Genomic DNA, 19,798 nt, shown 5'->3' with positions numbered 1-19,798 from the left:
TCAAGGAAGACAGAGAGAGGAGAGCGGGGTGAACATTCCAGACATGGGGGACAGTCAGTGAAAATTCATGGAGTCAGGAGATGAAGTATCTTGTGTGAGGAACCACAAGGAGGCCAGGGTCACTGGATCTCAGAGGTTTGTTGTTCAGTCATTTAATGCCATCTGACTGTTCATGACCCTATTTGGGGTTTTCTTGATAAAGGTACTTGTTCGCCATTTCCTTCTCCAGCTCATTTTACAGATGAGGAAACTGAGGCAAACAGGTTTAAGTGACTTGCCCTGGGTCACACAGCTAGGAAGTGTCTGAGGCTGGATTTTAACTCAGAAAGATGAGTCTTCTTAACTACAGGCCCGGCACTCTATCCACCACACTACCTAGCTGCACTGGTCTCAGAGAAATAAGTTGTAAAAAGACTGGAAAGGTAGGAAGGGGTCAGGTTTTGAAGGGCTTTATATTTGATTCTGGTGGTAATAAGTTGCAACTAGAGTTTGTGGATAGGGGAGTGATAGGGTTCGATCTGCTTCCTCAAGAATATTGATTTAATAGCTGAGTGGAAGATGGACTGGAGAGGAGAAAGACTCAAGGCAGGGATTCCCACCAGAAGGGCTGTTATAATAATCTAGAAATGAGGCGATAAGATAATTGATACCAGGGTGGTGGAAGTATCATAGGAGTCAAGAGGCTGTATGTTACAAAGGTAGAAATGACATGACTTAGTGACAGATTGGATACAGGAGGTGAGAGGGAGTGAGGAGTCCAGTGCCCTGGACAGTGTAGTAGAAGAATTAGGAAGAAGGAAGGGTTGAGAGTTTGGAGGTGAAGATAACGAGTTCACTTTTTCATCTACGGGCACTTATGAGATCCATCAAGTGAAATAACATGGAGAGAAGAGGGCCCAATATGGAGCCTTGGGGGACACCCAAGGCTATGGGTGCAACTAGACAGAAGTCCAGCAAAGTCGACTTAGAAAGAGAGACAGGGAGGAGGAGAACCAGGAGAGAGCAGTGTCATGAAAGCCAAGAGAGAGGAGGGCACCAAAGAGATGAAGGTGCAGCACTGTCCAAGGCTGCCAAGGAGTCAAGGAGGAGGATTGAGAAGAGGCCTTTAGGTCGGCCAATTGAGAAGTCCTTGGTAACTACATAGAGCTGTTTCAGTTGAATGATTAGGTGAGAAACCAGACTGCAGAGACCTAAGAGAATTAGAGAAAAAGGGAGTAGAGGCACTGGCTTTTAGTGGCCTTCTCTAGGAGTTTAGCCAAAAAAGGTAGAAGAGGCACAGGGTGATGGCCAGTAGGGTTGGATAGATCAAGGGAGGGTTTTTTGAAGATGGGGGTGACATAGGCATGTTTGCTGGCAATAGAGAAGTAGCCAGGGGACAGGGAGAGACTGAAGATTAATGAGAGAGTGGGGATGACTGATGGGTTGGTGTCAACTTAGTGGGGAAGCTGCTGGTATAATCTTTCTGTGACCTATGGCTTTTTAAAAATATATATGTTTTTATTGGCATCTTTTGTTTTTTATATCCCCATAGTTTTCCCCAATATCCCTTTCCCACTCCCCCCAAAGAATATTTTTAAAAGACAAAAAAGGAAAAAATAAGCACAAATGATTAAAACGTCAAAAAAGTTTTAAAAACATGTGCAATGTACAGCACACTTGTGGACCTTCTACCTCTGCAAAAGGGTGAGGTCAGAGTGTCTTCTTATAGCTCTTCTTTCAAGCCACGCTTTTTAGAATTTTATGATTCACTTTTGATTTTTTTTGCCTCAATTTCCTCATCTATAAAATGGGAATTTATGAAGATCTAATGAGATAATATTTTTAAAGCGCTTAGCACAGTGCCTGTCACATAGTAGGTGCTATAGAAATGCTAATCTTGATGACGGGAGAGGGTGTTCTTTCTGTCTATTTTGTTGTAGTCATTGTGCATACTCTTTTTTGGTTTTCCTTCACTCTGCATCAGTTTGTACAGATCTTTCCATTCTTCACTGCATTCATCACATTCGTCATTCCGTATAGCATAGTAGTATTTACTTCCATCCATGCACCATAGTTTTTTTAGCCATTCCCCAACTGATGGGCCCCTATTTTGTTTCCAGTTATTTGCTCTCACAAAAAAGTACTGCTGTAAGTAGTTTGGTGAATTTGGAAACTTTCTTTTTATCGTTGACCTCCTCTAGGCGTAAGACCAGCAGTAGAACCTCTGGGTTAGTGGGTATGGACATTTTAGTCATTTTATTTGTATAATTCCAAATTGCCTTCCAGAATGGTTCTACTAATTCCAAACTCCACCAAAAATGTACCAGTGTGCCTACCTTCAGAGAGAGAGAGAGAGAGAGAGAGAGAGAGAGAGAGAGAGAGAGAGAGAATTGTGAAGTAAAACTACCTGACCCATCAGCCACATCTGCGCATAGTATGAGGCATTGTCCACCATTGTCCCTCACCTCTCCAGGGAAATGAGGGAGTGTTCAGTTTCAATTCATTGTTCTTTGCATTTAAATAGGTGTAGTCGTGTGTTGTTGAGTCATTTTTCAGTTGTGTCCAAGTCTTCGTCACCTCATTTGGGGTTTTCTCGGCAAAGACACTGGAGTGGTTTGCCATTTCCTTCTCCAGCTCATTTTACAATAGAGAAAACTGAGACAAATAGGATTAAGTGACTTACCCAGGGTCACACAGCTAGTAAGCGTCTGAAGCCAGATCTGAACTCAGGGAGTGAGACTCCCTGACCCTAGGCCCAGCCCCCTGTGCACTGCGCCATCTAATGCCATTGTGTGTATTGTTTCATTCTGCTTACTTTATCCTGTGTCAGTTATACAAATCTTCTTGTGTTTTTCTGAATTCCTTATTTATGGTCTCTTGAGGCATTAGTATTCCATTATGTTGAAACATCACAACTACAGAGATTTCCCAATCAATGAACCCTCCATTTTGTTTCTAATTCTTTGCTAACACACACACACACACACACACACACACACACACACACACACACACCACACACACACCCTTGCTATGAATAATTTATTATAAATGAGACCAGACCTTTCTTTCTGTTTTTGACCTCCCTGAACTTTGTGCCCAACATTAGAAACCCCTGTGGCAGGGAGACACTTCATTAGTTTTTGGAATGATAAAGAGTAACTCACATTTATATAACACATAAAGTTTACAAAGTGCTTCTCTCTTAACAATCCTAGGAGATGGGTTGTATCAGTCATATCATTCCTGTAATACAGATAAAGTCAAGGCCAGAGAGATTGAATGATTGACCTACATTACCACTGATAGAACTAGGGCTTGACTCCAAGTCAAGAGCTGTCTTCATTATATCCCATAGCCTCCTTGTTTTTGTTGGTGAGTTATTATAGGAAATAAACCATCTAATTGTACCCCTCCCCCTCCCCCAGCCATGCACCTTTAGAGAGGGAGGAGCATTGGGGGGCCACTGAGGCATTGATGAATTTTACTTGTTGCCTGGGCTCTATGTGCATATTTTTAAAGCTACCAATGGACTAAATTACCCGGAGAAGCTGGCACTTCCAGAGCAAGGCTCTGGAAAGAAAAGCCATCATTTGGGATCAGAGCACGAGAGAGAAGAGTGCACAAGATACACTCTGAAGTTGGGGATTAGAATGTTTTTGGTAGAATGAGGCCTTGGGCCTTAGGCCAGCTTGTCCAAGAAGGCATAGGGTGATAATGAAGCTTAAGTGCTAACCACTTATGTCTTGGGTAGATGACTTTTCAGTATTCTGAGTATTTCCCTCCCTTTCCCCATCTCTTCAGAGATATGCATTATAGCGTTAGTCTTTCCTAACAAAGAACTCCTTCGTACACTCACCGTGTTTTGGCTGTGAAGGAGGGTCCTGAGGGATAGATATGAGAGCTGAATCATACAAATGGTGGCACTGGATTCAGTGAACGGGGTACTAGGGATTAGAAAGAAGAGCAAGGCTTTAGACTGCTCAAAGCACAAAGCTGGGAAAATGGAAGCAGCCCAGGACAAGCTTCCCCTGAGCACAAAGCTGGCTAGGCATGACTTGTGTCTGCAGTCAGGGTGGTAAGCTGGGAGAAGAGAAGCAGCCTCTGGGAGGTTCCTCCTCTGATCTAGACTCTGTGTAATTTCAATTCCCCAAAGGTGAAATGATTTGAATCCAATTCTTAGAGCAAACAAGTGGTGGTATCTGCACGTTGGACTCTAGGGCCAGAGTTCTTTCCTTAACAGTGGCCCCAGGGAGAGTTCCAAGGTATTGGACAGTACGTAGCCTTCATCATCAGGGGTACCACGAGTCTGCGATGTTCCACTCATTTCACAACCTGAGTCACAATCTCTGCAGATCTTTTCTCGTATATCTTTGGAGGAAGCCAACACAGTCAGGTTACAGTTCTTAGAACTCTAGCTCTGATGATTAGGTCAAGAACTTTAGATGATATTTGTGCCCGTACAGTTTCTTTCTTCCCCTTCTCTCATTCATGTTACCTATTGATAAAAAGCAATGTAAGTAAGAAGACAGAAAGGGGATCCTGAAAATGTTCCCCTTTACTACAAACCAGAGGAGGGATAGATGAAGTCAGTACATTCTGAGACACTGACTGAGCCTGTGTCTCTAGGAGAATCCTTTTGAAATGTTGAGTCTCAAACATTCCCCCTCCTTCTGTGATGTGGTCTTTTCCCCTTAGATTAATAAGCCTACTTTGCCCTGAACACAACTGGGGCTTGCTTACCTCCAAGCATTTGTGTGCTCCCAGACTCTTCTTAATTGTCATGCATGTAGTGGCTGGGTGACCAAACCTCTTCCGATAACTGGGGTCACTGGACAGGATGGAAAGCTTTTTGGAGCAGATGCATGGGCACTCCATTTTTCTGTTGGCTCTAAGAGTCAACCTTCAGTTCTGCACAGAGCACAGGGCAATGATTTGGAAGGAGTGCTGAATCCTTTTCACTCCCTTGCACCCCAGGATTTTTTCTACATACTCAGAAAGGAAATAGGTAGATTGACGAACTATCACATCCTACTTAAAAGCACTGGATCATCACCATCTGAGATTTGAATTGGGTTAAAGCTGCATTGTCTTTTCTGCAAGAAATCTCTACCTTTCTGATGTTGTTTCAGACATAAGCTTATAAGCCAGTGGAAAATATAGAGGTTCAAGGCTAATAGGTATCATCAATTCATTTGGTTCCAAAGTGGTCCATGTGATTAGAAGATGGATTTTCTTTTATCAGGTGAACATTAATTCTTTCACGATTTTATTGCTTTTTTTGTTTGCTTCTGTATCACTTTCATTGATTAATGTTCTCGCCCCTCCACTCTCCAGTGAGCTGTCCCTTGTGACCAAAAATAAAGAAAAAAGAGATAAAACAAAAGCAGGTCAGCAAAATGAAATAACACAATAACCTTGGCTTAGAATACATGTGATATTCCTCTTCTCAGGGACCCCTGCTGCCCCTCCTCCCCAAGAAAAAAGGGTCAGTGTGTTTTCTCAGCTCTCCTGTGGGGCCAGACTTGGTCATCATAGTCGGTGTTCACTTTCAGTCATTGCACTTTCCGATTCCATTGCTGTCAGTGTGTGTTTTGTTTTCTCAGTTCTGCGTGATGCATTCTGCATCAGTTCATATCAGTCTTCCCATGCATCTTTGAATTCTTTATGTTAATTATTTTTACGGTATATTAAAATATATACCACAATCAGTTTAGTCATCCTCCAGTTGATGGGCATCTACTTTGTTTCCATGAACATTAATTCTTAATTGAATACCTTTAATCAAGGAAAATGGACTCTAGAAATCCTGTCATTTAGCCCGAAGCAGTAAACCCATTAACTTTGTAGGAAGGGGACCTCTAGTCCCAGCTACTGACCTGAGACAGCACCCCCTGATGCCTGCCTTACATGCTCTAACAAAGGGCCTTGGCTAAAGTGAGTTAGTCTTCCCTGAGAGAAAATGAAAACGTGGTTAGAGAATGCGAATGAAATGAGTCATCACTAAAAATTACCTGCTGAATAAGTAAATGCTTCCTCTATCTCAGTTCAGGTTCCGAAATCAAAAGCTCCCATGAGTTTCATGTATTTACTATAAAATTCTTATGAGAATATAGATAAAATATATGCCCTTTGCTTTTGATTTTCTTGTTCTTGTTTGTCCCCCCTACTAAAGGTAAGCCAATATGTGTTTAAAGTTAATCAGGATAGCAATATATATGTATGTGTGTATATATATACTGCAGAACTGAGTGTTGTAAACTAAAAATAAAAAAAAAATCTTAAAAAAAAAAAGAATTGTGTCTGCCAAAGGAAATATGGCCTCTAACCTTCAAAGGCATCTTTTTCAAGTATCTGGTATGTGCTCAGTTAAGTTTGAGGGAGATGGAGAACAGGATAGAGGCCCTGCACTTGACTAGCTTACAGTCTGTTCATCCCATTACTCCAACGTGTTCATGTGTACGGAGAGGGTATATTTGATAGAATGGATGTATTTGGTTTATATTGCATTTAGATGAAAATACTTAAATTTTCTTTTGCTCATTCTCATTGGTACAGTGGACAATAACAGTTCACCTGTAACCTCTGTTTACTTGTTCCTAAGAATGAATGTCATCCTTTTGAGTTCTTTGTTCCCATTCCGGTTTGTACTACCCAATATGCCTGGCTTGTGTCTATAAGCTGAGTATGCAACAAGGTGACCATTTCTTTTTCTCTCTCCCATTAAAGGCCCAGAAGAATGGTACAGGAGGGGACACTCAGGCTGCTGAAGACCTTTTGCTTGTTAATAAACCTCTGACAGACCTAATTAGCTTGCTTATTCAGCTGGTAAGAACTTACCCTCCCCCCCTCCCCTCCAGCCCCTGGGAATATTATTCAAGTTGAAATTATTTGTACATATTTTTTTTATTTCATAAGGTTCAATGTTGGGTTTTACTTCCCTTTCGAACTTTAGTCAAAACCAAGTTCTGTGTGGCTTCTTGCTGAGGAATAAATGAATGAATAAAAAAGCATCTATTAAATGCTTCCTCTGTGCATTAGTGACAGAAAAGTGAGAGAGTCACTGCTGTCAGGGAGTTTACATTCTAATCAGGAGAGACAGACAGCCACATATCGTATGAAGGCATCTGCTTGTCCTTAGGGAGCAGCAGCAGGGCAGAAGGCAGGGCTCCTAGGCTCTTGTGGACTCTGAAATCCAACTCAGCAAACCCCAAAATTCTGCAATATTTTAAAACCACAGAGGTTGTCATTATAGGAATAAGTCTCGAATCAGTGTCTCAGATCATGTTCAGCTAACTAAGTAACGAGCACTGATTAAGCCCTTGCTGGGTGCCAGGAACTGCCCTGATTTCTAGAGGTAAAACACACACAAAAGAAAAACCGTCCCTGCCCTCAAGGAGTTTCCACTCATACAGGAAAAGTGGACACATGCAGAGGAGATGGGGGGCATCATGTTGAAGTGTGAAAAGTTAGAAGCACTGCCAGGAGAGGAATAAAGAGGGGCCAAGCTGGGCCCCTCTCCGCAGTGAAGACCATATCTAATGATTGTGAGTAGAGTCAGCTAAATATATATCTAGAAAGAAGGTGAAGATTTATTTAAAGTTCTAGTGACTTTCAAACAAGATATTCTGGAGTAAAATTCGTGTTTTTTGATGTGGACCTGTGATTTCATCATTTTATGGAGATCCTGGTGAGGAAATTCCTTCCACCAATGTAGATATGCAATTGTGTTGCAACTGATAGTCTCACTGAGTTTCTTTGGGCACTGAAACTGGCCCAGGGTGCCTCAGCCAGTCTCTATGTGTCATGAGAGGGACTTGAACCCTGGTCTTGCTGCCTCTGAGGCCACCTCCCTACCCCCACTGCACTCTACTGCCCCTCTTTGCAGAAACATATCCAATTTTTTAAAAAACCTTCATCTTTATTTACACAGCTGTAAATCAAATCAAGCTGTGCTCTGCTGGTGACTTTTTAAAAATATAATTTAGCTTAGAGTTGACCTCACAATCCCTTTTGTGGTCAACGGCATTCTCTGCTTCCCCTCCCGATGGAATTCTCCATCAGGGCTCATCATGATGGCCTCAGTCATAATGGCTGTGGTATTTAGCTTAATAGTTAAGCTCTTGTTCCATGATGTCCACATTATAGGGTCTCTTAAGCTGGTGACTGACAGAAAAAAATAGAAAAATAGTGAACCAATCCCCCCTTCAGGCTGACATGGTACCAAGCTGAAAGAGCCGCTGCCTTGCACGCATCCCCAGCTCTTGAAATGCTCTTGCCAAAGGGAAGTGTTTGAGATGGGAAGCCCCTGGTTTTAATTTGGGGATGTCCGTAGCATGGAAGGCGTTTTTTGGTTGATAAATTGCAATGGCCTCCTTGGAGGCAGAGCCGAGGTGTGCACGGGCAGCAGCCAGCTTAAGAATCAGCCCTCAATGAAGGGCTTTTTTCCCTCTTGTCTCAAGGACAAAATTAAACAATCTCTTAACAAAAAAAAAAAAAAGAACCACCTCCACACGTGCTTTACCCAGCTTTTCCATTTCAAGAAGGGGAAGGGAAGGAGCTATTTTACTTCCTTCTTTTATATAGTTATATTCAGTTTCTTAAGAGACTTAATTAAGAGATATAACTGATTAAGACATGCCTCCATTATGCCAGGATCTGCAGCATAAACCGTCTTTGATGAACCTGGGATTGATTACAGTGTTTGTAATAGTTACCCTGATTACCCTGTTTAATTACATCCTTCAAGTGATTGGACTGAGGGGCCGGGAGGGAGTCGCTGGCCCTCTCTTTCCTCCGCAGTGGCAGCAGCAGTAACAGCATCAGCAGCAGAGAATCAGAGTCTTTCAGAATTGCTTGTTGAGTAAGTGTCTTTCTCAGTAAACCTAACAACCGTGACAGACCATTAATGGGAAAAATCTGGCGGCAGTGCAACCACGGGCACCTGAAATGGAGATTCGATTCTCTACCCTAGAGCGGAACATGTGCTGCCTTGGGAGGCGGCTTGATGGTTCTGAAGTGGAGGGAGAATAGAGATGCGAGGCTGTCATTTTCTGGGAGCCTGGAGCAGATGGGCATGTCTCTGCAGGAGAGGGTTGTTTGTTAAATAGGCACGAATGCTCCCCCAAAGTGCAGAACTGGAAATCTTCATGCACAGTTTCTAGGTGTCGGGGTGGTTGGGGGCAGAGAGGCTGACTGCTTCAGGACACGAGTGAGCATGTACAATTTAGTCTTCACGTTTGTCTTCCAAAGCTCGTTTCCCCTCACATTTGGTGTCACAGACCATCAAGCATTCATCTGACCTCATTGTCAGACTGCCCAGGGCCATACACTCCAGCTTTGCTCATGTCCAGGCACTGGAGAGATCCCATCAGATTTGAGATCTGGAGGAGACTTTGGAAATCATCCAGGCTGCTTACCTCATTTTATAGATGAGAAACTGAGGTTCAGAGGGCTGAAGCGTCTTAGGCCCATATATTTAGAGCAAGTAAAGCACTTAGAGATCATCCAATCCAGTCATTTTAGAGATGAAGAAACCAGGATTCACAGGGGTTCGGGTAACTTGCCCAAGGTCCTAAGTGATGGAGCCAGGATTAGAACCCAGGGCTTTTAACTTCCATCTATTGCTCATACTTGTCAAAGTTCACAGAGCTGTAAACAGAGCTAGGATTAGTCTATTTCTCTTAACTCCTTTGCTAATGATTTTTAATTCTTTCATTTTCTAATATGAGAGGTTTTATTTAATTTAACAAAATATGCAGAATGGACTCATGCCTGACCCAAGTGACAGTTAAAAACACTCTTCCAGCGCCTACACCTTTCTTGTTCAGTTCATTTTGACACGTGGTTTTTAAACATCCACTGGTGATATGCAAGTCATTAGGCAGGGGATACCAAGGCAGAATCTCACCCATCCCCACCCTTAAGGAGCTCACATGTTAGCAGACTCCTAATAGACAGTCGGGTTCTTTTTCTGGCACCATGCTGTCTAACCTATAGCTAGAGAACTTGGGGCTTCTGGGTGGCCTGGCCCAGGGAACTTTCTGTGGGCTCTCAGGAAACATGGAGGAGCTTCAGTGGAGCCATCATGACCTGGAGATGTCTCCTGAGGATTAGGACCAGTGGAGCTCAGTGGAGTCTTGCCCCAGAGCAGGGTTCTTAACTTTGTTTTGTGTCATGGACCCTTTTGGCAATATGGGAAAACCTATTCCTTTCTCAGTATCATGGTTTTTAAAAAAAAAAAAATTGAAGGAAATCCTGCTTTCAGTTAGAGTGAAATAAAAATGTACATTTTTTCCCATCCAAGTTCACCAGCTCCCTGAATTCTGTCAGTAGACACCTGCCCTAGCAGGTCCTTCTCTCGGGGTTCTCCTCCTGTCAGGATCACCGTTTCAGGACAGCCCAGCCACCAGGCTTCACTTTATTCCTTCCCAGCCTCTCCACAGTTTCCCCAACTGGCTTGCAATAGCACATAAGGTTTCTTCTTACCCCTACCTCCTCCAGTTCTGGAACCATGTCAATCTATTCCTCCCTGGGCCATCTAAACATCCCTGTCCTTTCCCTGAACAAAGTGCCATTTCCCTCTTGGTGGTCTCCCCAATTTGCATGTGAGTTCATAAGTTCTCTTTTTATATTTGTATCATTATTGCTTAGCAGAGTGCCTGACACATAGTCAACACTTAATAAATGCTTTTTCATTCATTTATTTCCCTCCTTTGCCATTTATTTTCATTACCAGAGCTGTGTGATCCATGGTTCTGGAACTGCGTGTGACTCTTTGACATGTGGCAGTGAGAGTCAGTGGAGAAGGTGCTAGATTCCGGTCCTGGCTCCTCCCTGCACTACTTCTATGACTTTGCATTAGTCACTTCCTCTTTGCTGGGCCTCCATTTCCTCATCCGTAAAATAAGAGGGTCGAGCCCCTTTAAGAGGGTTCCCAGTTCTACTCCTTGAGGAGGGTGACACTTGTCAGTTTTATCTTTGTCCCCTCAGCACCTAGTGCAGTGTCTGCTGAACTAGATTGAATTGGATCTTAGAGCCCACAGCACTTCCAGATGTAGAGATTCTATTCTGTTCTGTTCTGTGAGTCTCTGTGCTTCTTGAAGGCAAAGGCTGTGCCTCATCGTGCCTTTCTGTCCCTCCCTCCTAAGCATTGTGACCCCAACGAGGCCCTTCAGGAGGCTTGATTGCACAACAGAGGGCTCTCCTGGACCCTCCAGGTCCATCCGTCCGTGTGGCCTGAGGTGCAGAGCCGCAGGTTTCCCACTTCCCTTCATAAAACAAATCATGTTTTTCACGTGACTTCTTCCATCCTGTTTGCCCGGAGCTGCTCTGCTCATGTTCCAATAACACCTTCACTGGGGATTCTCCTTTGCAATAAGGCTTTTTTCCAACCCATACTCTTGTCATCGCTGCCTTTTCTATGTAGGTCTTTGGGTTCTTCCTTTGATAATTTCTTCTACATTCTTCTGAAATGAGAAAACAATCATGACTCTCAACGCCGATACCCAGATACTCTGGTGGGTCTGTGATCTTGTTATTGTGGGTACTGCCTCCTGCTGTGCAGATTGTAACTCATTCATGCTAACCCGTCCTGTCAGTCAGTGAAGCTGCATTTATTAAAAACTTACTGTGTGCCAGACATTGTGCTAAGCATTGGTAAAGAAAAGGAAAAACATGGCTCCCGACCTCAAGGAGCACACATTCTAATGTGGGAGACAATATGCAAAGAATTATGTCACTACAAGATATGAGGTGTGCCAAATATCTTAGTGTAGTTTTAATTTCATTTAAGCTTAAAACTGCATTAAGACTTTTGGGATATCATAAATATAGTGTAAATGAGTGAGAATCTCAGAGGGAAGGCACTAGCAGGGGGAGAGTAGGAAGCAGGCTTGTAGGAGGGGGAGGAGACTAGAAAGGGCCTCTTGCAGAAGGTGGAATTTGAGCTGAATATTAAAGGAAGCCAAGGAACCCAGAAGGCAGAAATGAAGGATAAGAGAATTCTAGGCATGAGGGACAGCTATTGAAAATGTATGGAGTCAGGAGATGGAATATCTTGTTTGAGGAACAAGGAGCAAGAAGACCAGGATCACTGGATCACAAAGTGTGTATAGGGGAATAATGAGAAGAGTGGAGAAATAGGAAGGAACCAGGTTGTGAATGATTTCAAAAGCCAAACAGAAAATTTCCTATTTGATCATAGTAAAAGGGAGCCACTATAGTTTATTGAGAAAGGTAGCAACATGTTCAGACCTGCACTTTGGAAAGATCCCTTTGGAAGCTGTGTGATAAGGAAACCAAAGCAGGCTATTGTAATAGCTCAGGTAGGAGACAATGAGGATTTGCTCCCGGGTGGCGTTGTTACAAGTGGAGAGAAAGTGACATATAGGAGATATGTTGTGAAGGTAGAAATGACAAAATTTGGTATCGGATTGAATTCTCTGTCATTTATGCCCTTGTCCTCCCATTTGTTTGCCACTGAGTGTCCATTTAATGTTCTAGGAATCTTTCTCAAGTTCTGACATCTCGAGCATGCCAATAAAGTACACCAGCCATCCATTAATTATCCCTAGCTATTGCCACAGGGCATTATCTTTCCTTGTCATACGTGTCTTTGTGCACTTCCTTCACACCACTCTTTCTTCACTATTCCTTGTTTATAATGTGTTGCAAGGGCAGCTCAGTGGCACAGTTCATAGTGTGCTGGGCCTGGACTCGGGAAGACTCATCTCCCTGAGTTCAAATCTAGCCTCAGATACTTCCTAGCTGTGTGACCTGGGCAAGCCACTTAACCCTCTTTGCCTCAGTTTCCTTATCTGTAAAATGAGCTGGAAAAGGAATTGGCAAACTCCGGTGTCTTTACCAAGAAAAACTCTAGTGGGGCCACAAAAAGTCAGACATGACAAACAATGGAACAGCGTATTGCAGGCTGCTTGTATCTGCCCTATGCCTTTCCATTTTTGTTTGAGTGACCCTTAACTTGAATTCATACATCACCACCTGAAAAATATTGGTTGTAAAATGATGGGTCTTTGTTTCAGGAGGACATTTGTGGTCCTTAAAATAAACTGTGTTTTTCTCCAAAAGCAGTCTGCTCGTTCCTGTCCTTTTGTTCAAATATGGACGCAACTCTGGGCCCAGTTAACAAGTACTCTGTAAATTTCCTCTGTGCCGCACTGTTTTTCTTGGAAAGTGGATGCAAGTCCTTTTATATAGCAACGTTCTCATTTCACAGGTGAGAAGACTGAGGCCCTGAAAGGTTAAAGAGTTTGCTCCTAGGCACACAGCTAGTCTCCATCAGAGCCAGGACTGTCAACCACTTAACCTGGTTCAGGTTGTATTCTCATAATGTCCATTCTCATTCTTTTATTACCTCTTCCCCGCAAAATGTACTGCTAATACACCTGCCACACTGAGCATTTCCTCTGAAATCTCATTATGACCTCATCTGTAATGTTCATATTAGTAGACCCATGTTATGGGAGAGATCACCTATAAAGACCACCTGATACCTGGAGAAAATGCATCTCCAGGATGGACCCCTTTGCAGATCATTTCTTGTATTAAGATACCTCATTTGAGTAATCTGTATTGCACTACGTATCATCATTGAATTAATTAGGCTTTTAAATGATCAGGAGAGAGAACTTTGGTATACTTCCTCTAGTGCACAGAGTGCCAAATATTTATGGCTACATCTGTGTTAAAGAAAAATTGTAATAAGCCTATGGGGAGCCTAACTAGGGCACATACACGCAAAAGATGAATTTTACAAAGATTGTTAAAAACTGGAAGAGGTACAGTGTGAAGGCGGAATTTCCTTCCCTACAGGGAGGGGATGGAGGAGGAGGAGAAAGAGAAAGACAATCCTTCGTTTTCATTTATCTAGGATGATTTTGGTGGAATCCTGCCTAAGGGAAGAGGAATGAACTAGTCGGACCCTTAAGAATTCTTCCAGGGATATGATTCTATGAAAGTAGAAGTGATTATCTTAAAAAAATTTGAAATCTGTTTACTCACAAAGTATTAACTATATTTGTAATATACATGTTAGGTGTTTTATGCTGAGATATTTGTGCAAAACCTGAGAAATTTAGAGTAAATAGGTTGACTATGGCTCCTGAAGAAAAGATATACCGAGGTAATTGTTTTGACCTAAATATTACATTTCCTTGAGCTCTCTAAGGAAGAGAAAATTAGGAGTCGAGCTATACTGCTGGGATGTTATTTTGTTACCAGATAATTAATGCATTCCAAGAGGTGAATTATAGCCCACTTTCCCCTCATTTCCAAAAAAAAAGAAAAGAAAAGAAAAGAAAAGAAAAGAAAAGAAAAGAAAAGAGAATTGTTCTCATATTTCCAGGAAAGGCTAACTACTTAAGCTCCTCTAGGTCATGGCCTATGGCAGAATGGGACCATTTCAATTTCTCCCCCTTTTCGACTATGCCAGAGTAAGCTCATAAGCCTCCCCCTTTTAGGGTTTGCTAAAAGTTGTTTTTTATTATTATTAATCACTACAATTAATCAGACAAGCATTTGTTAAGCACCTACTATGTGCTGGGCCCTGTGGTGATCATTGGGGATACAAATGGAAAATGAATTGATGGCAAAAATAATAAAACAAAAGCAAAGAGGGGTTTTTTTTACATCTTATAGTAATAGCTTTTCCAAGTATTCACAGACTCAGATTGAAGAAACCTTAGTGATCATGAGTAGCTGATTCCAGCACATCATTCCGCAAATGAAGAAGCAAAGGCCCAGGCAGATGAAGTGACCTACTCCAAATCCCACCATAAGAAAACACCTCCTTCCTGTCAGTTTGTGCATCAAGTGAAGCTGATTTACCCCTCAGAGGAAATTCTGAGCTGGTCACCCTGCCCTGCTTTCTACTGGCTTTGCAACCCAGAAAGGTCTTCTTAGGTCACTCTGCTTTCATTTTTGAAGATTTTGTATCCAAGGGTAGCATTTAGTCATTTTGTTTGTCTTTTTCGTTTAGTTTTGACCACTCATATTTTGTTATTTTGTTCATTTCCTCCTTATTCAGAAAAATAAAGACCTCATCCCACTCCTCTAGTCTCCCTACTATGTGCAGTACTAGTCCCCAGAAGGTGTACTTAAATGTTAACTCCCACTTAGTCCAGATAACTAACCTATTCCTCTTCTCTTCAGTTCTCCACTGACTTGCCACTGTTTGGCTTTTGTTGATGATTGCACCCTTATTGGATCACATTGAGACTGAATCTGTTTTAGAGCAAAATGGAGGCAGTTGGGGGTAGGGTGGGTTTGTGTTGCCAAATCAAGTTAATAAGTGTAGGGGAAACTAATTTCCATTTATTTTCTATTTTCTTTCTTTAAGTTATTAGTTTAGAAGAGGGTTGGAGCTTTTTCTGTGAAAAGAGATATTTTCTCCCACACATTCTAAATAGTGTTTGCTAAGTATTTATCTACCTAAGAAGGTGAGTTATTCAGGTTCCTGACCCAATGCTAGAGGTTTTTCCTCCAATTGTTTCTGAAATGTGATGTTGTATGACTGAAAATTATGCCACTGCCTCCTATTCCTTACATTCCGTGTTTTGATTTGGTCAGCCATAAAGGGAAGCATCCATGTGCCAGGTTCCCCATCTGATGACTGACATACATCCCTAAGTTTTGGGCCATGGATAAGAAGCAAGCTACCTGGCCTATTTGGGAAGCCGAGCTCTCACCTTGGTCTTACTAGGTGTGTGCGATTTATCCGAATTATGTTTTCTTAGTCTCAGTGGGAAAGGCATGTAGTGGAAGAGGACGTTGGATTTGGATGGAAAGAGAGGGCTTGGGTTCAGATCCTGGTTCTGCCATTTACTACCACTGTGACTTAAACATTTCTATCCAGGTCTCAGGTTCTTCTTCTATAAAGTGAGAGTGTTCTCTTCCAGGAGTTCTGTTGTGTACAGGCTATATTTTCCTTTGAGACTTTGCTTGTAAATGTTTTGGAGTCACTCTTTCCTTCTAAGACTGGTTCTTCAGTGTCCCTGCCACTATTGTAACTCTTTGGATTGGATACTTGGATTATTTCTCCAGCCTACTTACTCGGTTCTGTGCCCTTCTAGAGGGAGTCGTGGCTGAGTACACATCCATCCTGTTGGTTTCTCCTGCTACTTTGATGGAGTATTGAGCATTGTGTCATGTTGGGCTCTTGGAGACGGCTTGGTCTGGTCTGCTCCCAGACTGGTCTGCTCACTGTCTCAGCATTCTTACATCCTGCATGAGGTCAGACTCCTCTCCTTGGGTTTGGGAGCTCTTCTTTCCCTGGTGTAGCTCCTTTTTCAGTTCCTCTGTGAGAATTGTCCATGTGTTGCTGGTAGACCTCAGGGACGTCTCTCTACCTCCTCATGCTGATCCAGGCTGGAAAAATGGCTCCCTGTGACTTTTTTCTTGGCTATCCCAATCAGGACCCCATCAGGTCACGTCTATTTTCTCTAGCTTTGTGGAGGCATGGGTGAGAGCTAAGCTTCACTTCCTCTTCTTACCATTCTGCTTTCTTGGCTCTGACTCTGCTGTATTGTTTATCCCCGCATTTAGGTTCATAAATACTTGTCCCAGAATTTAATGCTTTTCGCTCTTCTGTTTAGGAAATATCAATCATCTCTACTACAGCTTTAGCTTCCTCTGATACCCTGGGCTGCCTTAATAAAGCACTGCTTTTCCTTCCCATCCAGAAAGCTGTAGACTTCCTTTTCTACCCTTCCTTCTGGTGCTGGTACAGAATTCTCCTAGTTCAGCCATTTTCTATCCAGTCTTCTTGACATTTTTCTTACAGATAAGCTTTTAGGAGGCTTTCCTGATGATCAATTGTGTAGTTATACACTTTCAGACACCCAAGAGCATGAGCCATAGGTATTATAAAATAGCAGAGCTCCAGAGTATTTGCTTGCTGCATACTGATCAGAGAGCATGACCCTAGAGCTAGACAGCCCATGCTCCCATTGGCCTGTTGCTCTTCATTGTTTTGTAAAAATCTTGAATATTTCTTAGCTTTAAGCACTTGACCGATAAAGTATAATTTTGACTAGAAAAATAACTTAAAAATTTTGTAGCACTCAATCCACTTATGTCTTTCTCTTTTGATATACAGAACAAATTTGTTCAGTTTACAAGTAAAATGACAATGTTCTTCATACTTCCCATACTTCAGAACAACATCAGGGATTTACCACTAAGTTGGAACCTTTCTCTTTAGTCATATGAAAACCTTTATTATTGATGGTGAAACTCAGTGTACAAATACCTGTTTTTTGCACCATGATATATTTTACCAAGTAAATTCAGTTCATTCTCATAGAAACATCTGTGAAATTAATTAAACTCAAGAATGAAGCAATCTTGAAACTTCAAGAGCTATCCTTCCCCAAACTTTCTGAGAACAATGTTTTTTACTGCCAAGAGTTGTTGACAAGGTCACCTTCATGGCCTTATCTCTTGCCATGGGGTCCCCACATATACCATGACAGAAGCATAGAGAGTTACTGAGCATTCTGGCACCTTCAGTATGCAGTTTTGCAAATGATTAAGTGAATACAATCATCTTTCTCTTAGTAATTGATGTCTGTACACTTCACCAAATGATGACTATCATACTACCAGTCTATCTGAAGGAGATCAAAGCATTAGAATCCAGTATCGGATAAGGACTACTAACCTAATATCTTCAAAAAACTAACATGAATTGAAAAGAGGGGAGTGGGAGTTGAAGGAGGGTTTGGGTTAAGTTGGAGAGAGCTACCGAAAACCACAGTAGTGTGTTGGAGAGTCCTGAAATGAGAAGAGCCTCTTCTGTGCCTGAAGAAGAGGGCTTCCTGGCCTCCACTCCATTGTGTGTCAACCACCCTTTCCAGCCTCCTCCAGCCTCTATTTATCCCTGATGTCCATGCATTCCTTCCACTCCCCACAACATGGCCCTCCCCTGCCTCCCAGGTAAACACATGTATCAGATACCCTGGGATAACTCCATCCCAAGGCTTAACCCCTACAGGCAATGAAAATTTATCTGAAATCATTCCTCAATGACTAATGCACTCACACATCATCCTATGCTCCCCACTGCAGTGATTCTGAGCCCTGGGTCCCTGTTGTTCTACCCTTGTGCCCCTCAATCCCACTCTAAAACTATCCACCCTCTTCACTGTGCTCTCGTGAATGCTTTCTCCATCAGTAACCAACTTGCTTTCTTCTCAAACCTTTTCATTTCTTGCTCCCTCCATCTTCTTGCACTCCTGAGAACTGGACCTTCCTGATGACCCAACTTCCTTGTCCGGTCTTTGTAGCCCTTTCGCACTGTCAGTGGAGGAGGTGGAATATGCTTTGTGTCCCACTGCCATTTCCAGGCTCTCTTACTGCCATCACTCAGTAACCTGTCCCTCACTCCATTTTTCTCCTTCAATCAAAACTCTGATGGCTGTTGTCTATCAGTCTCTAGGACTCTCTCCATCCTTCCCTCAATTTAATGCCTGGCTCAAAGTCTTTCTTTCCCAACCTTGCCTTCCTCATACTAAGGGACTTCAACATACATAATCTCTAACCTCCCAATTTCTCAATTTACTCATTTCCTTCTCTCCTCAGCTTCAGCCACACACAGAGATTATCATACCTTGACTTTGTCGTCCTTCACAAATGTTCTCCTTCCGTATTCTTGGACTCTAAAATTCCTCTGATTACAGATCTCTTTGTTTTGCACCTGTCCCTCTGTCTCGCAACTCCAAACCATGTTTTCACGTTCTTTGGGCAACTAGAAGATAGAGTGCCAGGCCTAGAGTCAGGAAGACCTGAGTTCAAATCCAGCCTCAGACACTTGCTAGTTGGGTGACCCTGGACAGGTAAATCTTCTATTTACCTCAGTTTCCTTCTAAAATGGGGATAATAATAGTACCTACCCCCCAAAGTTGTTACAAAGAACAAATGAGAGATTTGTAAAGTTAGCACAGTGCCTGGTGCATAGTAGGTATTGTATAAATGCTTATTTCCTTCCCTTTGCTTTTCTCCTTGATGGAGCAAGATCCATATATGAGCAGTTAGTGACAGCTAGGAATAGGGCTGCACCCTCTCTGAGACCAGAGAAGAGATAGGGTAGGGTCATACAAAGTGTGCAGTCATCAGTCTGGAAGAATAAAGAGGGTACTTGAAGAGACTCATCAGACTGGCCAACATTCACTCATCCTCCTCCAATCTAGAGAGACATTCATCAGCAAGAAAGTCTTGCTTCCAGTTAAAAGCTTTTTCAAAGCAAATTTGAGCCAGGTTGTAAAGACTTATAGATGACAACACCTCATCATCATCTTTCTCTGAAGTAACATGACAGAACCCACTGGATTTGGAGGCAGAGGAACTGACTTAAGACCCCCCTGCCCCTCACTGGCTCTGTGACCTTGGTCATTAACTTCCTTTCACCTCCACGTCCTCATCTCTAAAATGGTGACTCTGAGGGTACATCAGTTCAAGACCTGTGATCCTGTAGTCTCGAGGTCCACTCTCTTGGTTAATGGAGGCATGGAGCTCCTGCTGGGCATTGTTCTTCCCAGCTGTCTTCTCCTCTGTTCCTTGGCCCGCATTAGTTTCCTCTGATTTCCAAACCGGAGAACCCAATGAGGAGCAGAAGAATCCCAGGGTCAGCAGCAGGACTAGGGCTGCTCTTGCTGCCTTGTTTTGATGCGGCCTTTCTAAGATCCACCAGGAGCACATCTTTGTTGGTCCTGCCACAAAGAAGGGACAGAACCTACTTGTGCTCATCTGGAAGGATGCCATCCAGTGCCCTTCTGAATATTGTAAAGTTGGAAGGGAGAGG

At 42.7% G+C, this 19,798-nt stretch overlaps 1 protein-coding gene across 1 annotated transcript in view; it reads left to right on the top strand.

The window, feature by feature from the left end:
- The window catches only part of ULK4 (unc-51 like kinase 4), a 675,609-nt gene that overhangs the window by 446,897 nt on the left and 208,914 nt on the right, over positions 1–19,798 (top strand). The window contains exon 34 of the mRNA XM_036759487.1: positions 6,709–6,807. Coding sequence (XP_036615382.1) covers positions 6,709–6,807 — 99 coding nt within the window. The remainder of the gene's footprint in view (positions 1–6,708; positions 6,808–19,798) is intronic.

The sequence above is a fragment of the Trichosurus vulpecula genome, chromosome 5 (assembly GCF_011100635.1).
Source record: "Trichosurus vulpecula isolate mTriVul1 chromosome 5, mTriVul1.pri, whole genome shotgun sequence".
Lineage (NCBI taxonomy): Eukaryota > Metazoa > Chordata > Mammalia > Diprotodontia > Phalangeridae > Trichosurus > Trichosurus vulpecula.
The sequence above is the reverse complement of the archived record's forward strand: the minus strand, read 5'-3'. Positions and strand labels throughout refer to the sequence as shown.